General features: G+C 47.1%; 1 protein-coding gene across 5 annotated transcripts in view; it reads right to left on the bottom strand.

The window, feature by feature from the left end:
- MICAL2 (microtubule associated monooxygenase, calponin and LIM domain containing 2) overlaps positions 1-27,397 on the bottom strand; it is a 219,913-nt gene that overhangs the window by 148,387 nt on the left and 44,129 nt on the right. For 4 of the 5 annotated variants that reach the window (XM_065882898.1, XM_065882899.1, XM_065882900.1 and 1 more), the window contains exon 1: positions 20,710-20,973. In XM_065882898.1, coding sequence (XP_065738970.1) covers positions 20,710-20,973 — 264 coding nt within the window. Of the gene's footprint in view, positions 1-20,709; positions 21,051-27,397 lie in introns of those variants that run through there. The other variant, XM_065882902.1, reaches the window with a different exon arrangement.

Genomic DNA, 27,397 nt, shown 5'->3' with positions numbered 1-27,397 from the left:
CACTATGCGCCTGGCAGGCATCCGGGTTAGGCTGAAGGAGGTACAGAATTTCCATGTCTTTGGTGGTGGCGTGGAAATGGGACCGCAGGCGGGGTTGGGCTTCAATGTGAAGCAGTTTAGAGGAAGCCTGCCAGGGTACAGGGGTGTCAGCCCCGTTTCACCCAGGCTTCCAGAGGTCTTACAGCTTCTCCTTTCACACTTTATATGGGCTGGGCCATCCTCATAGCCTCCCCGTGGAGAGCTGAGCATGACCATGCAGTCAAGGAACACTAAGAACTGGCACTGAGACTGGCAGGGCTCCTGCACTTGGGGGCCCTGGTCTCCTCTGGCCTCAATGTGCTCATCCATCGAATTGGTACCTATGACATCTGCACATGTCAGAGAGCTGCCGGGAGGCTCAGACTCCACCCTCCACCACCACCACAGCAGGCCGGACTGTCATCTGGACTGAAAGGAAGCATGAGAAGCTTAGAACAAGAGGAAGGGATGTGGGCAAGGAGGGTCTTCTGTGTGGAAAAGGGCTCTAGAACCGGGGAAGTGAGGCATATTTCTTCTCTATGCCCTCCAGCACTAGATAATAGCAATGGTTTTTATTCTAGTGGCAATCATTTCTGGAGTGCTCACTGCTTTATCCCCAGCTTCTAGAACACCGCCATCATGACACAAAATATATGTATGTGTTGAACTGAAGCTAATCATTGCTGTGAGCCCAGCACCTCAAATAAATAGGAGGAATCTTGGGGGTGGTAGGTGAGGAGCCCCTCCTGTGGCCATCAGCTTTTTGATGACTTTCTAGGCCACGTGAAGCCTCACTTCCTCCCCTCCAGCTCTGCAAAACTCCTAAGGCAGGAAGATTCAGGAGACTCAGCTAACTGGAGAGATTCTGAGCACCTAGAGGCTGAGAGATGGAGATAACCTCATCAGTCCCTAAGGCTTGAAGGCGGAACTGAAAACAACAGGGCCCACTAAGGGTTAGTTACCACTGTTGCTATTAACCACCAAAGTGAACCCCACCCCAATCCCCCTCCCCCAGAAGACTGAAGAGAGGGATCCCAGAAATTATTGCCCCAAGCTCATTCTTGTCTTAGTAAAAATACAGAAAGGCTTGGTTTACTACAATGTCTGGAATCTATTTGTGAAACCTCTCAGGGAGGCCAGACAATTTCATCACAAAACCCAAATGTCAGACATTCTCTGGGACAGATAACAGGGCAGGACATTCAAGAGTTAGGTGCCCTGCGGACAGACTGGAGGCTGGCGCTGTCCCCAGTTCACCTCTCCTGGGCTGGAGTTTCAGAGAAGCCGGGAGCACCAACTCTGCAGCCTCCACGGGCAGTAAGTCCAGTGGTTAGAGTCCATAGTGGAGCCCTCCCTCCTCTGGGAAACAGACACCCATACTTAACCCCTGGGGGAAAGGAGAACAAGGAACAGCTCCCAAGAAGGGAGGCAGCCAGGGATAAAGATCCTCACTGTTCAGATCCCGTTCACCCTGACAAACAGCAATAATCACCAAGGCAATAACTTATTCTGTGTCTGACACTGTTTTAAGTGTTCTACATATATTAATTTATGTAGGTCTCACAATCACCCTGTGAGCTGAGTACTATTATCCCCAGTTTACAAGTGAGGAAATGGAGGCCCAGAGAGGTTAAGTAAGATGCCAGAGGTCACACAGCTAAAAATGAGATGTAAACCCAGGTTGGTCTGAACCCAAAGACCATGCTCTCAGGCACAGCACCACACCCACACCACTCTCTCACTTCTTGGCATGAAGAAGTGAGAGCCTAGAGGGCCGTCTATCTCAGTGGAGCCCCTGGTGTACCTAACTCTCCTACGTGCTGGGGCAGGAAGGCCCCTCTCACCTCAACAGTCCCCAGCCAGCATCTTCCCAGTGATATGTAAGAGACAAGACACACCATCAGCCCCTCCTGGCTCAGCTCAGTCTCAGAAACTCCGTCACACTCAATTCTCCTGCAGGCTTATGGCGAGCAGAGGTGGTTAGTTCTGGGCTCTGAGCTGGAATGGAGGTTCCACATCTGGTCTGCGACAGGGAGGAGGACATGTAGAGTATGGGTGATAGTCCTCCCCTGCTGTGCTCCAAATGGGTGCCCGTTGGTGCCCATCTAGCAATCATTCTAACGAATAGCGCAGCGCTCAGCTGGGCACACCATACATTTTCACCTACTCTCAAAATTGAGTCTGATTAGAACATGGTTCCAAGGCCCAGGACAGTTCAACAACCGAAAAACAAAACCACAGTACGTGTCATCTGAACCCAGTGACCATAAAGTCTTTTTTGATTCAGAGCCTAATTAAGGGAAAAAAAGGAGCAGGATAAGGTTCCATGATGGCATCGAGCCACCTTCCCCACATGCTCCTCACTTCCTGTACAGAGAAGCATTTTGTCACTTTAGCACCTTCTCACCAAGACAACAATAGGCTACATTTTTTCCATCTAAGAACAGTCAGCTTGAAACAGCAGATGGAGAAGCAGGGAGAGTGGTCGTGGTCTGCTGAGCCACTGAGGATGATGATTAATGGGTTTCCCAGGTCTGCTATCAGCTGTCCCAGACATGAAGTGGAGAGAATGCTCTTAGAACATGTCCCACCGTCGGCCCTCTCTCAGGCGCTCAGGGAGCAGCTCGGCCTATGCATTCTTAACCCATGAGCTCAGCCTGGAGGGGAGCCAGGGAAAGCCAAGGTGGACAGCGGAAGGGCCGGGAAAGGTCTGAGGACGCTGGTTCTCCCTGCTGCTCCAGGAAAGGAGACTAGCAATGCCATGGGGCATGAAGACACCAGCTCTGACTCCACAGCAATGGACTATCTGGTTTGGCCTCGATAACAAGAAAGACGCAGGATCACAACAAATTTAAGAGAGACCTTAAAGAGGCCTTCTACTAAGACCGCTCACGTCACACAAGAGGAAACAGAGCAGAGAGGAAGGGAGAGGGTAATTTATGTTTCTGAAGACTTCCTATGTGCTAGAAATGATTCTTTATATGTGTGTCAAAGCCGGTAAGGTATGTTTTAATATTGCTGCTTTACAGATAAGGAATTTGGGGCTCAAACCACTCAAGTAATTGGCCCAGGATTGTAAACTAATAAGTGAAGGAGCAGAGATTTGACCCAGGTCCCTCCCAGGCTCTTCCCAGCATTCCACCACCCCCTACTGCACACAGGCAGGCCCTACACAGCTCTTGGTCCCTAGTTCCCAAGTCTGTGACATCAGACCAGGGGTCCTTGACTATTTCTAGGCCCTGGGTCACTCTGGCAACCCAGGGAAGCTTATGGACACTTTCTCAGAATAACACCTTTAAATGCATAAGATAAAATGTTAACACATTTAACATATCTAATAATATATTAAATGATGAGATCTAGCTGCAGGTCTAAGGCCTAATATAATTTCCAAATAGTAATAAGTGTAAACCAGAGATTGAGATATCTACAACTGCAAGGATAAGTGAAAATACCTGTGATTTCTATTGGTGACAAATCACAGGCACTCCTAAGGTAGATTTGCTGCCAGATTCATGATTGGGGGCAATGCTACATTTCAGTTAGAGGTTAGTGAAAATAAAGATTTTTCCCCCCTATCCAAGTTCACAGACTCTTAAAGATTAAAAAACCTTGTATCAGGCTTCCTGGTGGTGCAGTGGTTAAGAATCCGCCTGCCAATGCCGGGCACGTGGATTCGATCCCTGGCCCGGGAAGATCCCACATGCTGCGGAGCAACTAAGCCCATGTGCCACAACTACTGAGGCTGCGCTCTAGAGCCCGCGTGCCACAACTACTGAGCCCATGTGCCACAACTACTGAGCCCGCGTGCCTAGAGCCCGTGCTCTGCAACAAGAGAAGCCACCACAATGAGAAGCCCGTGCACCACAACAGAGAGTAGCCCCTGCTTGCTGCGACTACAGAAAGCCCACGCACAGCAACGAAGACCCAACACAGTCAAAAATAAAACAAATAAATAAATTTGTAAAAAAAAAAAAAAAAAAAAAAAAAAACGAAAACCACTACAGATGGAAAATAAGCATACGAAAAGATGTTCCACATCATATGTCATCATGGAAATGCAAATTAAAACAAGGAGATACCACTACATATCTATTAGAATGGCCAAAGTCCGTTACTCTGACAACACCAAATGCTGGTGAGGAGGTGGAGCAACAGGAACTCTCATTCACTGCTGGTAGGAATGCAGAAGGGTACAGCCACTTTGGAAGATAGGTTAGCAGTTTCTTACAAAACCAAACACACTCTTACCATACAATCCAGCAATCAAGCTCCTTGGTATTTACCCAGAGAAGAAGAAAACTTATGTCCAAAAACCTACACATGAATGTTCATAGCAGCTTTATTCATAATTGCAAAACTTGGAATCAAGCAAGATGTCCTTCACAGGGGAATGGATAAACTGTGGTACACCCAGACAGTGGAATAAAAAGAAGTGAGCTATCCAGCCATGAAAAGGCATGTAGGCAGGCACCTTAAATGCATTATCACTAAATGAAGGAAGCCAGTGTGAAAAGGCTACCTACTGTGTGATTCCAACTATATGACCTTTTGGAAAAGAAATATCAAAAAACTATGACGACAGTAAAAAAGATTAGTGGTTGCCAGGGGAGTAGGATGGAGTGGGGTGAAAAGGCAAGATGAATAGATGGAGCACAGGGGAGTTTTAGGGCAGTAAAAAGATACATGACACTATACATTTGCCCAAACCCATAGAGTGTTTAACACTGAGAATGAACCCTAAGGCCAACTACGGACTTTGGGTGATTTTGATGTGTCATCACGTCACAGGGTCATCAACTGTAACAATGATCCACTCTGGTGCAGGATGTTGATAGTGGGGAGGCTATGCATGTGTGGGGATGGGGAATATATGGGAAATTTCTATACCTTTCCCTCAATTTTGCTGTGAAACAAAAACTGCTCTAAGAAAATAAAGGGGAAAAAAAGGATGCAACCACAAAAAACAAACAAAACCCGTATCACACCAGCACTGCCAGAATCCTTAGCATAGGGGACAGCTGTCAACCCTTTCCTTCAAGCTGTAGGCCAGAACAGTAACAGTGACCATTTGCTGAAGGTTTACAATGTTACAGGCTCCCTGCTACTATGACTCACTCCCTACTTACAACTCTCTGAACAGGGTAAATATTACCTTCATTCTACAGATTAGAAAATTTTGGTTTCAAAGTTGAATCTTAAAGTAAATTGGAGACATCTACCTACTACATGTCAAGTTTCTGGATTATTATAATTGGAGAGATTGCAAAGCAGGCTGTTAAAAGCTATTTTACTTGAAACCCTATTTTGAATCTGTGTAAAGAAAACAAAATAAATTAGATACTAAATCTTATATAAGGCTGCAAATGCCATCCTTAATCCAAAATTTCAAACTATTACATCCATCAAAAGAGCTTCATGGTATCAGCATATTAACTGAGACCCTCTAATGAGCAAACATTCAAATGTGAAGTTCTAAAATCATCAGTTCATAAATACTAAGTAATGCTGTTGTCTATCTTAAATATTTCAGGTAAAATTTCTTTTGAAAATAAAGGTAAGAATAATGTCTGAGCCATCTCTGTATCCTTAACACCCAATACTAAGTGTTGAAGAAATGATGTGGTTGGAGACACAATGGATTTTACATCTTTCCGAGGGTCACTGTCTGTCTGTATTGAAGTCCTCAAACAAAGGTCAAACAACTGGCAACAACATATGGGACTGCTGGTTTTGAACGTTCTTGCATTCTTCCATTTATCGCTGTGAAATTCCAGGCAAGTCCTTTATTCCAATTAAGCATCAGTTTCCTCCTCTGGAAAGTAGGGATGATCATGCCAGCCCATATTACCCCACAGAGTTACTGTGAGAATCCAGTGAGATACTGGATGTAAAATTGCTTTGCAAGCAGAAGAGCTTTGTAGCATTGTGATGTACAGCTAAATTCTAATGAACGATGTCATCTGATATGATCTGGAGCCCCAGAGTAAATCTATTAGGGAAAAAGACAAGAGGCTCCTACAGCACAAGAAGGCAGCATAAATCCATGCCACCACACCTGTCGCTGAGTTCAGCAGCAGAAAAAAGGTCAATGACGCGCTCTTTATGGAAAAGCTTCCTGCCAAGAAAATATGAAAAACAGGCAGAGTTTGGACCTGTCAATACTCAGGTTTACAATTCCTTGCAAAGGAACATAACCTACATTCTCCCCTCCCTCAAGGACCAGGGGTCATGGGCTACACCTAGGCGCCTCTCTAAGGAGAAGAGTTTCACGGAGATAGTGATCTACCATGTCCAGTGTCTGAAAGAGGTCAAGTAGGCGAGGATGCAAAAGCAGCCATAGTCTTGTCTAACTCTCAGGCCCCCGGTGACACCGAAAAAAGCATTTCTACTGGCACAGTGGAATGAAGCCACAGAGGGTTGGGAGTGAGAGGGAGGTGAAGCCAGAAAGCAAGGAGTACAGAGATTATCTTGCTCATGAATTTGGTTGAGAAGAAGGAAAGAAGAAACAGAGCTGATGACAGTGGTTTTCCTGAGAAGTAGGACAGCTGCTTAAAAGGGAGGGGCTGAAAGGTAGAGAGGGAGAAAAAGGCTGGGGACAACTTAGACAGAAAACTGGCTAGACTTTCTTAAAAGGCTGTCCTGACAGCACTAAGATGTTCAGCACTGAGTTCTCACAACTTGGTACTGAGACCCTCCCGTCTCGGGCTCTGCTACTTTAGCGGAGTCCGGCAGCCTTGAGGATGGGGCAGAGTGAATGTCAGATCTCCTAAGGCTGGGCTGACCTGAAGTCGGGCCTTTGAGAAGCTGTTGAACACGGCTACAAAGACAGAACACAGGCGCCAGAATGGGCAAGAAAGTGAAGGCCAGGGGAGGCTAGGCTGACAGATGGACAGAAAAGGGAGGAGTTGACTGAGGATGGAAACCCGGGTTGGCAACAGGTTTTATGAGAGGCACACAGTGAGAGAAGCAGCAGTTCAGAGCTGTGGTTAGAGAGGAGCATTTCAAAGGAGGATTTAGGTGGAGCAGTACCAGGTGGTGGCAGACTCCGAGCTGTGACCCTGGGGATGGGTCGCCGAGCTGAAGGTGGGAGATGGAAGTTGCTGGAGCCACAGAGGCCGAGGCCTCTGAGGCTGGACTGCAGTGGTGGAATGCTGGCCGGAGGCTGAGAGCAAGGAGGGAGTTTGGCCAGCATGGGGCATGTGAGAAGGGAGGTCTGGAACCCAAGGTAGGAGATGGGTTGATCAGACAGAACACCAGGCCAGACTGAAGGAGGAACTACAGTGCAAGGCACTGGGGAGCCGTGAATGTGAGCAAAGAGCCACAGTCAGATCTGTGCTTCGGAAGGACAACTCTGTGGGGATCAGCAGCTGGACTGGACGGGGGGAAAAGGCAAAAGAAACTTCAGAGCTGTGTTCTGCCATCACCTGGGTAAGAGACTGCTGCTTCCACCGAAGTGCAGGCAGTGGCAATGGAGAGAAGGGGATGGATAGGAATAAAACTGCAAAGGGAGGTGCAGCGACTGGGGGAAGAAAGCAGATGGGAGTCCACGATTGTCTGTAGGATTTTGAGCTTTCAGGATTTAGAGAAACAGAGGAAGAGAAGCAGGTTTCAGAAAGAAGATGGTGAATGTGGTTTAAAGGTGTCCAACAGGCATCCTGAAGATGTCTTAAGGGACCTAAGTGGGGTCATGGGGCTCAAGAGACAGGTAAGGGCCACAGATACAAAAGTAGAGAGTCGTCTTCATGGCCAGGGGGAGCGGTGACAGCTGAGTGTAGCTGAGATTTCCCCCAGAGAGCACACCCAGCAGAAGAAAAAGGAGTCAAAGACAAGCCCTTGGAGGACACTGAGTACATATAGCGAAAAAGGAGAAAGAGCATGAAGATGACTTTAAAAAATGTGTCCAGAAAGTTGTGTCACAAATCCAATAGGAGAGCTTCAAGAAGGAGAGGAGGTAATTAACAGCTACCAGGCACTTTAAATGCTTTATGTGCATTTGGCGTATAACCTTTATTCCAGCCCTATAACTATTATTATTCCCATTTCACAGATGAACAAACAGAGGCTCCAAGAGGCAAGGTCATACTACTTAGCAAGCAGTGGAGCTGGTACTCAAAGAGAGAATAAAACCTAAATTTGTTAGAATGGACTACATGAAAGGCCTTTCAGTGATCTGCCTCCTGTCTCCCCACCCAACCTCACCTCCTACCATGGCACGCCCTGCTCACTCCCCTCCAGGCCCTTCTTGGCTGCCCTGCTGCCTGTTCCAGCTGGCCGAGAGCTTTCTCACCTCAGGGCCTTTGCACTTGCTGTCCTCGCTGAACATGCTCTTTACCAGCTGGCTGCTTCTTACTCAGAGATCTCAGCTTAAATGTCACCTCCCAGCCACTCTGTCTAGAATCAACTCCCCTCCCCCGGTTCTTTCTATCATAATACCCTATTTATGACCTTCTTGGGATGACATGATAAAATTATCTTTGTCTGTTTCTATTCTCCCTGGACCAGATGGAAAGCTCCACGAGTGCAGGGGCCTTCTCTGTTGTCATCCTCCTCTGGTGCCCAGAGGACTGGCACTTGGAGAGCAGTCGCTAAATCAGAGAGAAAAGAGTAAATTAAGGGATCTACTCCTTCTTGCATAGTGTTAGGTGCTGCGGATATTCGGGAGGACTTTTTCCCTTCCAGGAAGACTTTCAACGGGAATAACCCTGCCTGGGCAGCATGGCTGGTCTCAGCCTGTCCCTAATCTGCTGGCCTGTGGTGAAAGAGCAAGCAGCTCTTCTAAGACAGGACGAGCAGAGGATGCAATAAATTCCTTAGGCCTGAGAGAGCTGTTATTCACAGAGGGAGAGACTCTAGGATACCTTTCCTTTCTTCATCTCCAAGGTTTTGCAAGTCCCTCCGTGAGGAAGTCAGATCACGTGACTCTGCTCAACCGCCTCCAGTAGCCCTACATCTCATTCAGAGTAAAAGACAACGTTTTTCCAGTTGTTCCAAGGCCCATGCGATCTGGATCCATTCCCTTCCTGGACCCGTGTCTCACCACCCCGGCCTGGCTCTTTCTAGTTGCATGGGTCTCCTTGCTGTTTGGAGAATAAACTGAGCACGTTCGCTTGCCAGCATCTCTACGCCTGTTGCTGTTCCCTTTGTCTAGAATTCTCTTCCCTCTAAGAGCCACATGCTCATGTCTCACTTCCTTAAGGTCTCTGCTCAAATGTCACCATCTCACAGAAGCCTTTCTAGTGCATCCGATATAAAACAGTAACCCGCCTCTGGTCGGGGCACCCACATTGCCCTCACCTTGTTTTCTCTCCCTAGCAGTTTACCACCAACACACACACACAGGTAGGCACACTCAGGCCACGTATATTTATTTGTCGTCTCTCACTAAGCATGTAAACTCCAGGAAGGGAGGAATTTTATCTGCTCTCTTTACTGCTGTATCCCTGGTGCCTAGCATGTAGTAGACATTCCAAATGATTTTTTGAATGAATTAATAACTGTGAACAATTTAACTCAGGGATGGCAATTTTTTTTTTTTTTTCGGTACGTGGGCCTCTCACTGTTGTGGCCTCTCCCGTTGCGGAGCACAGGCTCCGGACGCGCAGGCTCAGCGGCCATGGCTCACGGGCCCAGCCGCTCCGCGGCATGTGGGATCTTCCCGGACCGGGGCGCGAACCCGTGTCCCCTGCATCGGCAGGCGGACTCTCAACCACTGCGCCACCAGGGAAGCCCCAGGGATGGCAATTTTTAAAATAAGAGTAAATGGAAACAGTTTGGTGGTTCCTCAAAAAGTTAAACACAGAATTACCATATAACTTAGCAATTCCACTCCTAGGTATATGCCCCTAAGAACTGAAAACAGGAACTTGAGCTGATACTGTATACCAAGGTTCATGGCAGCATTATTCACAAAAGCCAAAAGGAGGAAACAACCCAAGTGTCCAGAGAGGGATGAATGGATAAACAAAATGTGGTATGTACATACAGCAAAATATTATTCAGCCTCGAAAAGGAAGGAAATTCTGACACATGCTACAACATGGATGAACCTTGATGACATTATGCTAAGTCAAATAAACCAGTCACAAAAGGACAAATATGTATGATTCCACTTATATAAGGTACCTAGAGTAGCCAAATTCACAGACACAGAAAGTAGAATTGTGCTTGCCAGGGGCTCGGGGGAGGGGAGAGTAGGAAATTATTGTTTAATGGGTAGAGTTTCAGTTTGGATGATGAAAAAAGTCTGGAAGGTGGATGGTGTGTTGGCTGCATAACAGTGTAAATGTACACTGAACTGCATACTGAAAAATGCTTAAAATGGTAAATTTAATGTTATATATTTTACCACAATTAAAAAATAAACCCAGACTCAATTCAGTTAGTGGAAAACTAAGTATGACTGAAATAAGTTGGACACGTGAATCTACTTTTTTAACTGTAAATATTATGAAATCTAAATACAGATTAAGTATTTCTGATTAAAATTTAGCATCCAAATTGAGATGTACTAACAGGGTAAATATACACCAGATTTCGAAGTCTTAGTACAAAAATCTAAAATATCCTATTAATAACTTTTATAGTGATTCCATATCAAAATATTTTTGATAAACTGAGTTAAATAAACATATTACTAAAATTGGAAAAAAGAAAGGAATAAAGTTCTGATACTTGCTATCACTTGGATGAACCTTGAAAACACTATGCTAAGTGAAATAAACCAGATACAAAAAGACAAATATTATATGATCCCACTTACATGAAATATCTAGAATAGGAAAATTTATAGAGACAGAAACTAGATCAGAGGTTACCAGGGGCTAGGGAGAAGGAGGCGGGGACTGGAGAGTTATTGCTTTGGGTACAGAGGTTCTATCTGGGACAGTGAAAAATTTTGGAAATAGAAAATGGTGACGGTTGTATAACATTGAGAATGTAATTAATGCCACTGATTTATATACTTTAAAATGGTTAAAATGGCAAATTTTATGTCATACCTATTTTACCACAGTAAAAAAAGGGAAACATTAGGAATACCAAAGAAAGAAACAGAGACAGAGGCAGAGAGAGGGAAAAAGAGAGAGGGAGAGAGAGGGAGAAAATGGAAAAGATCGCTTCCTTAAAGCAGAGAGAACAACGCACAGCTGCATGGTAAACACTGGCATGCTAACTAGAAGGGGTAAAGGAACTTCCCTAGACTTCTGCAGATTTGGACATAAAAGAATTTTCCCAGGTATGTTCCTTAGATTTAGACAGCTCTCTCTGAAGAAAGGATCTGAGAATAAAAATCTTCCCACTGCTGAATTCCCACTGATGAACCTTTGGTGATAGCTCGCTACCCTATATCTCTTAAGACCACGACGCATAAGAGGAGGTGTGGGATATGCCAGGTGGCAGTGAAATACGTTCCATACAGCTGAAGGCTCTGAAGTTAAAACACGTTCGGGTTTTCTTCCCAAGAAGCTGCATAGAAGTTTAAGGTAAATAGTTTTTTATGTAATATAATTTAATATATAATAAAAGAATTCGTGTATATACTATTAAATTTATAACTTACTCCCCTTAAATATACATGTCTATAACTATACATGTTCTATAATACACTATCTATAACTATACATGTTCTACAATACACTACTTGCATTGGTGTATATGTTAAACATGTTATAGAGAGAGCTGGTAGCTCACAGCTGATCATCCTATATCAACTGAGGTCTGTTGTGGCCTCCCACCCCTGTCTCTTGCAAAACTCACTGGCTAAAAGGCCAAGCAGGAAAAGACTCAGCTGCTTGAACCCACAGGCATCTGGTTCTCTTTTACATAGTTTGACTTCTTCTGCCCATTCCTGCTTCCCTCCCCCATTCCTTTCACAGGTATTGATTACTAATGAACATATTGCACCCCAAACACCTTCTAAGCATCTACTTCTGAAGAACTTAACCCGTGACAAATATGTCCTATTCTTTAGTTAGTTACTATTCTAGGGGCTGGAAAATCAGCAGAGACTATAAAGACAAAAACTCCTGCCCCCAAGGAGCTTATATTTTAATGGGGTTTCTGGAAACACTTTTGTGTATGTGATAAAGCAATGTATGTAGCTTAAGCAGCCCCTTCTACCTTCTTCCTGCCTCAAAACCAGACATGATGGCTGGAGCTGCAGCAGCCATCTTGTGACTACAAGGTGACAAGTATGAGGAAAAGCCTAGAGCTGCACTATCCAATTCAACAGTCATTAGTCACATGAGGCTACTGAGGATTTCAAATGTGGCTAACCTGAATTGAGCTGAGCTGTTAAACACATAGAATTTCAGAGACAATACCAAAAAAAGAAGACTGTAAAATAGCTCAGTAATAATTTTATATATTGACTACATGCTGAAATAATAATATTGTGGATATATTATGTTAAATGAAAAATATTATTAAAATCAATTTCACCATTTCTTTGTACTTTTCAAACTGTGGGTACTAGAAAATTTTTAATTACATACGTAGCTCACCTTATATTTCTATTGGACAGCACTGGCCCAGAGAATCACAGAGAACATAGCCATTGAATTTCCGGTCACCACCTTTCTCCTGACTTCTGTTTAAAAAATCAGCCCCTATTTGTTTAAGTCTCTGAAGTTGAGTTTTCAGTTACCTGCAGCTGAGTGCAATCCTTTCTGATTCAGAGGGGAGAACAAACTAAGTGCTGGGCCCAGTGAATTGCCCAGGAGCTTCCCTGTGGCAGGAAGGCTGAACTCAGCCTGGTACCCCACCTGGTTGATAGGAGATAGATATATTCACACTAAGTGACATAATCCTCTGCCATGGAATATACTGATCTCCAAGATATTTTTTATTATGAAAAAAAGGCAAAGCCCAGCAAGAGCCTCCAATGAGCAGGAGGAGGGAAGCCAAGAGACCTTCCAGTCTGGGAAGCAGAGCATGAAACTGCTTCATGGTTTCCTCTTGCCCTGCCCAGTGTACACATTAATTTGCATAATCCTGGCCAGAGATTCCCTAAGGCCTTCTGCAACCCTGGGTGGGCCAGGAACTGTGAGAGGTTTTTCTTTTTTCGCCAAGAAAAAGGAGGCCCAGCGCTTCAGCCTCACAGGCCTACAGGCCCAGTTTCCCTGGCCCCCTTGAAAGCTCCATGAACAGCCAGATGTTAGTCAAGGCACAGACAAGGCTGTGGTCCTCACCCCACACCACAGGGAGAGGATGCCCACAAGCAATGGTCAGATGCAAATCTGCACAGACGTTTGAATAAGGAAATAAGGGGCTGGCTGGTCTCGGCTTCTGTAAACCCACTATCAGGGCTTGGAAATACCAGGACTCACCCAGTACAGCTCCAGAAAGAACTACATATGTTAACAGTATGCTCTTTGAATTGCTCCAGAAAGAAGCCTCTTGAGCTACACAGTTCATTCATTTAGTCCCTGAGCACCTCCCTGTGTCAAGCCCTGTGCTGGGTGCTTCAGACCCAAAGGTGAGCCAGACATGGTCCCTGTCCTCAGGGAGTTCACGATGAGTGGGAAAGTGGCCAAAAAAGCAGTAAATGAGGGATACCGATCAGCAAGGTAGTGGTAGGACCAGAGTCTGGGAGCCCATGGGGGCACCAAACCCAACTGGGGGTGAAATAAGAGAAGGGGGATGTAGAAAGGCTGTCAGGGCAGGCTCCCTGGAGGAGGTGATACTAGTTTAAATTGAATCATAAAGAGAACAAGTTAGCTAGGTCAGGAAGGTACCCCTGTTCAGCACAAAAAGTACAGATCCTCCCTGGGCCAGGGCTCTAAAAGCTCCCACTATTAGATGACGTTTTGAAGAGGAAAGCATACACTTGTATTTGCTCTTCTTTTAAAGAGCATTCACCTTTTACAGAGAAAGCAAACTTCTTAATGAAACCATGTACGTGAAACTATAAAGCATTATGCAAATGTTGGGCAGTAACACTAATGACATAGTTGTGATTGTGATTATTACAGGGGCAGCAGCGGTCCCTACCATATTGCTACCAAACTGCTCTTTACTCAGTGGCCCCATTCAAGGCCACCCAGCCCAGACTCCAGGACTCGGAGGGTGTCCATCCCAATGCCCACTCAGCCAAGCTAAGGAAATCCAAGAAGGCAACATCCCAGGGCTCTTCTTATCACTCTCCTGCACTACTTTTGGGAGTGTCTACTGCAAGAACCTCCACGAACGAGAACTTGACAATGCCTATAACATTGTCAATGCAACGCACACACCCTTGGACTTCGAAATTTTCACAATCTATCCCGTAGACATGTTTTCATGTGCGTACAAAGTGTGTATGAGGAAGTGTACTGCAGTACTGTTTAAGACAGCAATAGATTGGAAACAACCTAAGCAGTTAAATAAATTGTGATGGAACCATAAAATATCAAGCCTTAAAAAGCCATGAAAATAATAAAAGGGTTTAGATTCCCCATGTACTGATATAAAACAATCTCCAAGATATATTTTTGAGTGAAAAAAAGGTGTACAACAAATATGTAAAAATTTTTCCCATTAAATAAGAGAAAGGGGGATGCACACATTCATATGCTTGCATGCACACACACGCATGCACACACGTGTAAAGACTTTCAGGAAGGGCGCACGGGAAATGGCACAGTGGATGCCTCTAGAGAGGAAACTTGGTGGCCTGGGGAAAGGCACTTCCTTTCACAGTATATTTTCTTCTCCTACTTGAATTATTGTTTTTTATCATGAGCATGCATTTCTTTTTTAATTAAAGAAAACAAATTAGTTTGTTCTTAAAAAGACAAAGAGGTCTTTATTTATAAATGTACTTGTAAAATGAACCACAGTGAACCCGGATTAACCACGTCCTATGAAGACAGCCAAAAAAGAATTTTTTCATCTCGGTTTAATATTGTTGGGAATGGATTTCCTCAAGCTCACATGGCATGTTCAATGCATGCACTCACGCAAACCCCATACACTTTGTGTGGAGCTGTGGTGACAAGTGTAGTGATTCACACAACCCAGTTGGTAATGTAGGCTTGCAGATGTGCCTAGTGTAACAGCGCCCAAGTCCACTGTCAGGTAAGTGGACAGATCCAGAGTTTATGGCAACTTTTTTTTTTTTAATCTATTTATTTTATTTATTTATTTTTGGCTGCATTGGGTCTTTGTTGCTGTGCATGGGCTTTCTCTAGTTGCAGCGAGCAGGGGCTACTCTTCATTGCGGTGCACGGGCCTCTCATTGAGGTGGCTTCTCTTGTTGCGGAGCATGGGCTCTAGGCACGTGGGCTTCAGTAGTTGCGGCACGAGGGCTTCAGCAGTTGTGGCTCATGGGCTCTAGAGCACAGGCTCAGAAGTTGTGGCGCATGGGCTTAGTTGCTCCGTGGTATGTGGGATCTTCCCGGATCAGGGTTCGAACCCATGTCCCCTCCACCGGCAGGTGGATTCTTAACCACTGAGCCACCAGGGAAGTCCTATGGCAGCTTTTCATTCAACTGGTACAGAAGGTCACACCACAGGGACCATCCTCTACTCTGTCGGTTATGCCTACAACTGTCCGTATTAGGCAAAGCGGTGCTAGACATTTCCCAGCCAGTGTAGCACAGCCTGGCTTTGAGGGCCCTGGTGGGTGATTTCAGAGGTGGGGAATGTCAGATAGGTTTATCTGGGCTGGGAGATAGCGGCCTTCCCTCCCAGCTTCACCCCTCCCTCCCTCCCTCCCTCCTTGCTCCTGCTGTGCTCTGCTCATGAAGCTCGGGAACCACGTAATGAGTTGGGCTGCAAGCATTACCAGGGCCTGGGTTACCCACCACTGGGGAGCCAGTGCAGACACAAAGGCAGGCAAAGGTCACGTTCAAGTGCAAAAGGTGTGGCATGACCCTGCTGGATGTTCACAAAACACAGACATTTCCTTCTCACAGGATAACGCAAGAGTTTTCATTATATAGGCTGGCCCCATAGCTGCTGGTGACAGGAGCCCATGAGTCATTTCCTGCAAGCAGGTTTTTATGGCAATGATGTACAAATGCCTTCTGGTCTGAACTGGCTACCTGTGATTACTGAGCCACCCCCTGGAGGGTGGGAGAAAGAACCCTGGATTGAGAATCGGGGGCTCATCCTCAGTGACCCTCCAGGTCCTCTGTTTGACTGAGGGACCCTCTCTCTCTTCACAGTCTGGCCCCAGGAGGCCTTTCTGGTCTCCCGCCATTCATCCATTCTGTTCTCTCTGGTTCTCACGCTCTCCCTGCTTCCCTCTCTCCACAGGTACCTTCATTCCCATTCCATGAGTAACGTACTCTTACCAGAATATTTTTCTCTGCCTTATGTTCCCTCTAGCTGTTCCTTCAGTAAAGCAAGGCAAACTCCTACTCGTCTGTCAAGCCCCAAATCATACCTCCTCTTGCAGGAAGCATTCCCAGACTACCCCAGTCGCTCTTCTGTACTCCTGCAGAACAGTATATACAACTCTCTCATAGCACTTAGGATATTAATGATAATAATGGCTAAACATTTACTGATCACTTATTATGTACTAGGCAGCATTCTAAACACTTTACAAAGATTACCTTATTTAATCCTCACAGTAACTCCATGAAGAAAGTACCATTATTATCCTCATTTTACAGAGATGTCTACTGAGGATCAGGGATTTCGGTAACTTGCCTAAGGCTGCAGAGCTATTAAGTGGCTGTCTTGTGCCTAGACAAGTGCCTGGCACATAGTAGCTGCTCAATAATCATTCACCTCATAAATGATTAACTGAATAAATACAGAAATGATGACACTTCTGTCCTCTCTATAGAAAGTTCAAGTGAGAACCACTTCTTATTAATCTTTCAAACCATTTCCTCTGTCAAATACCTACTAAGGTATTAGGGTATTTGAAATACCTAATGAATGAATGAACGAAACACTGTATGAGGAAACCAATAAACAGAATCCGAATCTTGGCAATGCTTCCCGCTAGCTTCAACCAAATAGCTTCCTGGGCCCCCTGGTTGTCATCTGTCAAATGCAAGATTGTACACAACATTCTTTCAAGTTTCTCCTAGCATTAAAGGTACATATAAAATAAATGAGCAGTCTCCATGACTTTGTGATGATGGTAATTCCCAGGCCAAATTATGTATTGCATTTTCTTCAGGGCTGTTTTCCCCAGGAACATTACACAATTGGATGTGGCATTTGATCCGGGTACTACCCTAATTCAGAGCCAATATCAGTCCTGAAAGAGTTTCTTTGGCTTGCTCGTTGGTTCAAGCAACGTTGGCTCAAGCAACGTTGGCTTGTTCCTTTCTTTTGCAAACAGATCACACCCAGGGAAAGAATTATTAAGTGCCTGGCAAAACCCTCATCCATAACAATCAATAATGAACACTGATCTCAAGTTAGATTATGCAGCTGGCACCTAGACCACTGCTTTAGGGACCTTGTAGGTCCTCCTCCCTGTCCCCTGGCACCTGTACCAGAGGTCATCTTCTCCAAATAGATCCCTGTCACCAATCTCCCGCTGCCATCACCACTAACACACACACACACACACACACACACACACACACACACACACACACACACACGGTCCTGCTGGCATGAGGGAGCAGACAGGGCTCATAGCGCCTGGAAGGGGCTGATTAATATTTGTGAATAGCTGAGGCCCAGATCCACTCCAGATGGTGCCGAGAGGCATCCACATCAGGGCGAAGGTGGGAGTTCTGGCTGCATTTCATTCATTCCCATTCTACCTGTGGCTAAGCAGGAGCTTGGCTACAGGTCTGGTACCTGACACGCCTGTGCTACACGGCTTAGCGTTAATGATGAACCACGTGCACACTAATGCCCAGCACTTCTCGTTTGGCTAATGCTCGATGACGTAAACTAGTACACCAAAGGATAAACCTAAGTGAGGTGTGTGAGCAAGACAGTGTCTGTTCATGTCAGAAAAGAGGGAGGACCACGTTCTGTTTTGCTTGACTCACAACCAGGAGCGCCAGGCTCTTAGAGTGAGCACTACACAGCCACGTGACTCCAACATGGCGAGGCCTGTTCCATAACCAGAAAGCAAACAAGCAGCCACCTGTCAGGTAGAGGACACCTGCTGTTTGTCTATCTCCCACCTCCACATCCCTGGGGACCTGTTCCTCCCTCATGTCAATCACGTGATGTTTAAAAGGGCTGCCAAAGACAGTGGTCAGCTCCTCTGGCTTTGGCCACAATAACCGGCCCAGGGGTGAGCCAGTTGAAATCCTTCCCTGAGATTTTTTTCCATACCAAGCAGGAAGAGAAAGATTCTGGTCTTTTGGGTCACAGAGCTACAAAGATATGAACGAGAGGCTAGCATCATGAAGAAAATCTGTTCGCAGGAGGGAAGAATGAAGCCAAAACAGAGCAAAACATCTAAGAGAGATGGAAGGAGAGAGGATGGGAAAGACTGTGAGTGTCTGGACCTTCCTGTTTATACGAGTTAATCACTTCCCTCATTTCCCTGTTTTGTTTAGGTTAGTTTGAGTTTCTGAAACATGAGGATAAAGTAGCCTAACACAGTCACAACCATCCGTAGAGTGCATTTTCAAATGTATCTTCTACACTTTAGGATCCAAGTAGTTTTTATGGGATGGGTTACCACATTTCAAATGTCTTTGTTCCTCCTCCTGAGAAAGGTGTATAAATTCCTGGGCAAGAACCACTCTTACCCAGCATCACTAACTAAAGACAGTCCTTTTCCTTTGTATCTTAGGCATCAACGATGACCTGCCAAACACAGGATGTAAGGACTCTTCCACTCCAAGCCATCATAGCTTATAAAATAGGGGCTGGCCAGACAGACCAGGCAACCGGCTAGTGATTTTTGAACGGACATCTTCATGGTGGTCAACTCTCCATTCCATCCCTCCGCTGGCCGACTCCCTCCGAAGGTCTGTCTTCAGATCACCAAGAGAGTCCCTCAGCAGCTAGAAACTGTTGGGTGTATGGGGCAATGCATTTTCTGATACAATAAGAGCTCTGAAAATCTTCCTTGAGAAAACATATTGCACCCCAGCCGCCTGACTTCTATGGGTCATTTTAAAAGAAAACCACCATATACAATTACTGAAAAGGGTGAAGCTTTGAAAGTTAAAAGCTTCCCCCTCCTGGAACTCTGAAGAGCTGCCCAGTGAACCATGAACCGTGAAGTTACAACAACTAGGAAAGGAGGTACTGGGCAGGGGTGGCACTTAGGATACTGGCCCCACCTCCCACCCCCCTTTATTCTTTAACATTTCCCTCTCCCCTGTGTAAGGCCGAAGCTTGGCAGGTTATAGGCAGGCCCCTCCTGGATGGCTAATATGCTCTGGGCTAAGGCGACTGGGCTGCTTCAGCCTGATGGAATGCCTGCCTGTGCTCCAAACGGTCTGTGCGTCCCAGGCTCAGAGGAGCCTGGCAGCTGTCTCCCCCGGGGCAAGGGAAAGCGGCGTATCCCACGGTGGACTCAACGGCTCCACATCACCAAAACAAAAACACAACAGTCCTGATCTCTATGGAGAGTTCAATCCTCTTGTCTAGGATTGGCACTGACTAGAATTCCAAGGGCTCTGGCTGAGCTACCTCCTGTGAGGTCTAAATACAGCTCGCTCGCTGCTTTTAACCTAAACATGCAGCCTGGAACAGTGCCCAGGGCTGACAGCCCCCAGGGAACTCTTGACTTCTGGCTGCCCATTTGGGGATGGGTGATGCAGAGCTATCAGAGATGTGATGCGCTGGGCAGCCCCACGTTCACCGATGTCGCCTACGGCCACTCAGTGGGGAAAGTGACCAGCTTGTGGAGGGTTAGCTGTGAGTGGGATCCTGAGCAGAGGAAGGGGATGGGGAGGTGGAGAATGTGGAGATGTGAAGAGGAAGAAAGAGAGAGGGAAGAAAAGACAGTAAAGACCAAAGACCTTTTTTTTTTTTTTTTTTTTTTTTTTTTTTTTTTTTTTGCGGTACGTGGCCCTCTCACTGTTGTGGCCTCTCCCGTTGCGGAGCACAGGCTCTGGACGCGCAGGCTCAGAGGCCATGACTCACGGGCCCAGCCGCTCCGCAGCATGTGGAATCTTCCCGGACCGGGCCACGAAGCCGCGTCCCCCGCATCGGCAGGCAGACGCTCAACCACTGCGCCACCAGGGAAGCCCCAAAGACCTATTTCTTACCCAACTAAAGTCAGGGAGCTTTCTAAAATGTTTGCTCCCAGGGCGACACAACTCTAATTATGCCTCTCTAGGGAATTTAGGGCCTAAGCCCTAGCATCAGAGAGATCGCGGTTGCCTTATTTCGTAACTTTGGGCAAGGTAACTGCCTTCTCAGATTTCATCTCTCTTAAATGATCCAAAGGACTACTGTGCTGTTCAACAAGACCACGTACAGAATGCGCCTGGCCCAATGAAGCTACCTGGTAAACAGTAGCTACTAGAAGAAGTAGTGGTAGTAGTAATAGTAGAAACAGGATAACATCAAGCATGCCTTCATCTTCTACGCCTTGGGAAGGACACAAGAAGAGCTGCTGAGGCCACCATGATAAGACAGGAGCCCCCAACTGGGATAAGCTGTTCATATACAGACAAAGGCAACCTTCAGCTGAGCCAAACAATGAAACACATCCACACCCACTAAGAACCTTACAATGGCAACAGTTTCCTAACCTCCCAACAAGCCAACCCACATGGCCCACAGGGTAAGAAGCATCCATGCTGGAGTTTCCCTTACCTTGGTGTTCATACAAGACTTCCCTCGCTTATACTCTTTGTGGGACCCACGCTTGTCCAGTTTGTACCACAGGGCCTTGGCCTTCCAGGTGGTCACCTTGGACTTGAGCTTGGAATAAAAGTTTCTGTGGTCCAGAGGGTCTAGATCCAGGTGCCGTGTGAGGATGTTGAAGGCCTGGAGGGTGCCTTTGCACGTGGAAGCCTGGACAAAGTTCTCGAAAACCTGCCCGGCCTGGGCCTGCTTCTCGTCCTCGTTTTCCCCCATGTTTCAGGAGCCACGTAGAGCAGTGGTGTGGAGAGGATGGAGGAGAACACCATGAAGTACCTAGAGAAACGTCATACCTGCAAAGGTAGGCAGAGGCAGAGGTGAGCTTCCTGGATGAGGGTAGAGTGAGGAGAAGGTGTGGAGAGGTAAAAATACAATTCCTTTAAGACACTAACATACTAAACATAACACTTAATACTAAACATACATAATGCATAGGAGAAGTATAATCATACCTTCTAACCTAGCAATGCTGCCTTGCTGGCAATCTCACTCCCCAACACTCCACTCCCCTGGCTGGCTGAAAAGAACTACACATTGCCAAAGATATATCCTGGCTGGTGTCAATATTACCTGGTCAATCTTGCTATGAGCAGTGGTTCTGGAAGTAGTAACTAGCAAAAGGAAAACAAACAAAACCCAGAAAAGCACACTAGATTTAGCACTGTTGGAAACCTATAATTCTTGGTGCCATAAATTGGTTGACTAATGTTAACGTAAACTAATCACATGACATGAGTGCACAGCCCCCAAAATGCAAAGCACATGCCTCATGACCACCATCCCACCTATCCTTAGACACCACACTTTTAAGTCTTCCTTCGTTAGTTACCAGAAGGCAGGCCTTTCCCTTCTACAGACAGCAAACGGCAACTTCTCAAAATTCCTCTCCATTCCTAGTATCTGCTAGAAGCACAGCATCCACCTCAGTCAGACATACAGAAAGAGAGAGAGACACGTGGGTCTCCTCCTGATGCACAAAAGGAGCCTGTGTAAGCCCAAGCTGGGAGCTATTTGGAACAAGTGCTTAGTCTGAAGGAAGGAAAAACGCGATGGAGGTTCATTCACATCACAAAAATAGCTTGCCTGGGTTTTGGCCATCGTCCTTTCTTCTCTGCACCACTCTAACCTCAGGCATTTTCTTAGGAAAGTCATTTAAGTTTCAAAGGAACAAAATAAATTACAGCTGATTTTCCAAAGCACTAGCTATTTTTCCAGAATCTAAAGCTAGTGCAAGAAGGTAAGTGTGAAGGAGCTGGGGCTGGCCCAGCTGCCAGGAGGGCTTGAGGGGGTCTGTAAACGCATACCAAGCTCCCCCAGACAGAGGCCTGGCAGGGGGAGGTCAGCAAACAAGAGACAAAGCCCTCGGGCTGGGCAGCTTCCCACTCTCCAGACCGAAATGCCACTGTGAGTGCATTTGGATTGCGGGCTGGCTTTATAAAACTGAAAGCAGAGAATGGTGTTTATCTTCCTTAATCTTTTACTCATTCATTCAGCAATAACTACTGGTGCCTTAGCAAGGGCCACGCATCACCCTAGATGTTGGGGATACAGAGACGGAGCCTAGTGAGGAAGGCAGGCCCGTAAATAGTTGATTACAAGACAGCCAGGCCAGCACTTGTAAAAAATGAACACAGCACACGGAAGCCCAAAGAAGGTGTTAAACAGAGCCTGGAGGAGTTCAAAGGAGCCACAAGAGGGAAATGCCAAAACGATACAATTTTAGGAACAAGGTGGTTTTCACTAGAAGACTGGGGAATGGACCGTATGAAGGCATGAGTCTGGAAAAAGCCAGCACAGCTGCAGAATGACAGCAAGTTCAAGGTGCCGGGAGTTCAGGACTGGTGACCAGGTGTGGTGGGGTGTCTGGGGCAGACTGTAGGGGGGACCCGGCTTCTCCAGAGGGCCGTGGGGCTCAGGAGACAGAGCAGCGGGGTGAGACAAGTCTTTGGGAAGATGGCCGGGGTGGATTGGAGAAGGAGGCAGCTGAGGGGCTGCCCAGCACAATGAGGAAAGAAGCTTGGAGAGCAGGAGAAAGAAAAGCACACACATTCACGTTATGTGGCCTGGCTGGACACCACCTGTGAGGGGCCGCCTGCTGGGGGCCGACAAGCTCTCCAGGCAGCCAGATACTGATGGGTGCAGTGGCACGGGCTTCAGCGTAGGACCCTTCCCTCCCATCTCTTCCCCCCAAAGCTTCCAACGGGCCTGGCACCAGGCTCGGCCGAAGGGAGAACAGTACATTCCCTGCTCCAGGCCCAGCCAAGCTCCACTCTGCAGACGGGACTCCGTCCTCTAGTCCCCTCAACTCAACAAATTCAACCAACTTGGAAAGCTGGCACCAAAAGACATGGATTCCCTGTAGCGTGATCAGTCGGCTCCTTTAATGTCTGCAGTGCTCACGTTGGCATCACTCACATAAACTTTGCCTCTTGCACATGGGGAAAGTCTCAACTTTCCCCATGTGCAAGACTCACCACCCAGAGAGCATAAACAGAGAACAAGACTCGTTCGCTTTTCAGAGCATACTAACATCCTCTGTCTTTATCTATCTTTGGAACTACTTCTATGTCTGGGATTGAACAAGGGCTGCAGTAGCTGACTGACAACTGCAAAGCTACTTGAGTTCCACTGGAATCCTCCAGTCCTTCCTGACGATGGGCAGGTGGTGCAGAGAAAAACCACAGGCTTTGGGCCTCTTGAAACCTGGGTCCAAAGCTCAGCTTGGCCCCTCACTGCCCACCTGGCTTCACACAAGCCATGTAAGCTCTGAGCCTCAGCTGCTTCTTTTGTATGAGAGCTTGCAGAGTTGCTGTGGAGTGAGAGATTCCTGAGTGATGGCAGAGCCTGGCCCTAGGAGCACCAGCGTGATGTGATGTATGCTGAAGCCATCACCTGGGGCAGATTTGAAGCTGGGGAGGCACTAGTTTGAAAAAAGAGTTTTGTAAATCAATTCTCCAAGTCGCCAACTCCGCCTTGTCTAAAATGGTGAACTGTTTTGAGTTATCAAGCCAGACCCGACTCCCAGAGAATAATTTATAAACTGGAAGAACCTGACTCCTCCCAACCTCCCAGCCGCCTCCCCTCCTCCCACAAAAGAAAAATGAACAACTTAATTTTAGGGCCCCAAGGGAAAGAGACAAAGTGGTGCTGAGGGCCCTGGGTGGGTGTGAGAGCTCCAGGAACTAGCTCTTATCTGGAGTGAGATACGGGAAGGTGGAGGGAGATGGCTGGACAGAAGAAGATAAGCCCTGCCTGGGACTGTGCCCGCGCAGCCCGTGCCAGGCTCGGCCCTGCCTCCCTGCCGTCTAAAGGGTTTAGTCTCAACCTTTAAAACCGCTTTCCAATTGAAGTCAGAGACCTGAGAAATAACTCTGACACCCATGCGGAGTAGGTCTCCTCCCAGAAAAGCATCCAGATATTCGGAGTGTGGCAAACCTGGGTGTGAGTCTGGTCTCACGCACTCGCTAGCCGAGTGACCCTCGGCATTTTATCTAGTCTGTCTCAGCCTGTCTTCTCATCTGATCAGTGGGGATACCAATACGCGAGTCACAGGGGGGTAAGGAATAAATTCAATCATGTGGGTAATGTATTTAGCACCTAGTGACTCCATGATGACCAGCACTCATGACTATTTGTCAGATGGCTCAAACGTCATCAGACCAAAAGGAGGAGAAGAAGGAACATAATTATGACCACTGGTACTAGCTTCCCAGGCCAAGCAATTATATATACTTTACAATTAGAGGCCGTGGGCTTTCTATACAGAAGATCCGGTTTCAAATCCACTTCCTAACTGTGTAGCCTTGGACAACTCCACTTCCGAGTTTTAAGTTCCTCATATGAAAAGTGGGGAACCTCATATGAGGAAATTTGGGTAATGAACTGAAAACGTCCATGGAACAAGGTAGTTCTGTGAGTGAACTAGAAAGCCTGATTTAGAAGGGTTCCCCTGAGTCTGAGTCCCAGCTTCCAGAAACTGGAGTGCAGTATTTTGCTGGATACCGCTCTCTTTCCCTAAAAGAAGGTGGTCAAGGATTAGTTAAATCAGAGGATCCTGGGTAATAGTTCTCGTTAGCCTTCCTTGTCAATCACCACCCAGCTGTTGCCTTTTTGGAGTTTGATATGAAATATAAATAAAACCAACTACTCAGAAATATGAAAGGTTTCTGCATTTTCCGGGAAGAAACAAGACGTGATGCTTTAGTTTCTAAGAATAGCCTTGAAGCAATTTGGTCTTTGCCAACTGGAGTCCCTTATTTGTGGTTCTGCCTATGTGACTTTATGAGTCACAAAGCAATTCCCTTTCCCTGCCTCTGGCTGTTACAAATTAGAACCCAGGGCCTCAGATCCCAGCACTGGTAATGGGCTCTTAGCCCATGACAACTGGGAGACAAGTTCAAGGTTTATGCAGAGGTCCTGAGTAGCTCTCAAAACGAGAGATGAGCCTCCTTGGCCCAAGAGCTGCCAATGCACTCACATGTGGGACTCCCACCCTCTGCCTTTCCTGGGCCTCATCACCTGCCAAATGGCAACAAAGAGTGTGACCAGGCAGTGGATAAAATGGAGTTCTATAAAAACTTAAGGAGGGCTGGGAGGGACACCGGGCAGAACCTTCCCTCAAAGTAGCATGAGGTAAGCACAGCCCTCAACCCTCCTACCCTGAAGGCTCACAGACATGTTTCAAGGTAAATGCAATCTAAAATCCAAACCCTCTCCTCATTTCCACTGCCAAGCCCCCCATTCAAACTTACCATTTCCCAGGTTAACCTCCCCAAAGGGCCATGGGGCAGGGTCCAGTTTCCACAGCAGTGAAATGGGGGTCTTCACCCCTGTGCACCCGCGGGTGGTTGAAAAGACTAAAAGCCCCCGGTTCTGTGCCTCGCACTCGGAAGACCCTGGGTCATGGCTACTTGGATCTGACATCTGAGATGAGGCAGGAGGCAGCCAGGGCCAAGGCGGTGGGAAACGCCTCCCACGCTGCCTCTCTGCAGAGCCCAGCATGGGGAGAACACTTGGTTTACAGGTGATGTCTGCAGACATCACCCTCTCATCTGGCCCAGGGAGGCCTGGCTTTCCATCTACCAGGGCACGTGACACCAACTTGAACCTAAAGGGGCAAATCCCAGCATTGGGAAGGGACAGAAAGGGCCACTTTGAATCTCCTTCCAGCCAGGGGTCCCAGCCTCGCCTTGGTCAACTCCCCGAGTGGAGCACGCAGCACTTCCTGGGGCAGCCTGCCCCACCCTTGCCTCCTCTGGCTGGAAGAGCGCCTCAGTGAGATGATTCCTGTTAGCTGCTCTCCAGGGAGATCCATGCTGTCTCTCCAATGGCTCATTCCCGCTCCTGGTTTAGCCCTTGAGATCACCCACAGGAAGTCAAAGCCCCTTCCATGCAGGCTGAACTCACACATGCAGTCTACTTACACATGCCATCTGGTGCCCCAACTGGAAAGGCTAATGAAAACGCACCCAAGAGATGTACTGTGAAAGTCCACCCAAGTGCCCAGCCTGCAGCAGGGCCTGGACACTGCCCTCCGTCTACACTGGCCCAGGGTGGGGAGCTTGGGAAAGAGACTCCAGGGGCACTGCAGGCCCTGGCCTTCTGTGCTGCTCCCCCTGTGAGAGGCCAAGGCCATGTGGTCTTGCTCTTCCATCCCCAGCCCTCCCCTCACTCCTTTTCAATAGCGACTTGACTCCACTGCTCTGGCTTGAAATGACCTCACACATTCCCACCTCCTCACCTCAGTCCATTTCCTTGTGGAAACACTCACAGGAACAGATCCCAGGATGACCTGAGATCGACCCCTCCACCCCAAACCCATGAGTCAGAGACCCATATGCTGACCAGTCACAGTGCCAGGAAGGAGGCCAACATCACCAGGAGCCCACGGCAGCCAGGCTCTTTCACATTATCCTATGGTGTCCTCACAAGAAGTCTATGGGGTAGGGTGCTTCTCTCTCTCTCTCTCTATCTCTCTCTCTCTCTCTCTGTTTCTACTCTGTAAGAAGCAAGGACTTTGGGGGTAGGGGGTAATTCCAGAACTTGCTCATCTCACTTTCCTTAAGCAAGTATAAATTTGCCATGTGTGGCTGCTACGTGTGTGTGCGTGTGCTCACGTACATGTATGCATATATATGAGTATGTGTATAAATGTATGTCTATGTGTGTATATGTATTGCATATATGCATGCTTGTATGCATGTGTGTACACAAACACACACGTACAAATTTTTAAATTTTTCCACAATGATTTCTGGCCAGTGTCCCACATCTCTGCTTGTCCTGCTAAGCCTGTCTTTAAGAACCCTCTAGGAGAAGCAAAGCCTTTGAGGTGGGCAGAACTTGGGCCTGGGCATGAGGAGACCGAGCCTCATCTGAACAGCGACAACCACACCGCTCAGCTGCTCACGGGTGCCAGACCCTGTCCCAGGCCCTTTACATCCGTGATCTCATCCAACCATCCTTATTGGACTGAAGAGAAGGCAGATTCAGAGGGGCAAGCAACCCCCTCCATTTGCCAAGGTGCCGAGTGGACATGCTGTAAAATGAGCCCAGTTCCATCTCACTTCAAAATCCATGCTCTTCGTCACCGATTGATACGAGCCATGGAGACGGAAATAACACGACCTGCTTTTTCTGA

Source organism: Phocoena phocoena, chromosome 8 (genome assembly GCF_963924675.1).
Source record: "Phocoena phocoena chromosome 8, mPhoPho1.1, whole genome shotgun sequence".
Classification (NCBI taxonomy): Eukaryota; Metazoa; Chordata; class Mammalia; order Artiodactyla; family Phocoenidae; genus Phocoena; species Phocoena phocoena.
This window is presented reverse-complemented; position numbering and strand designations above follow the sequence as displayed.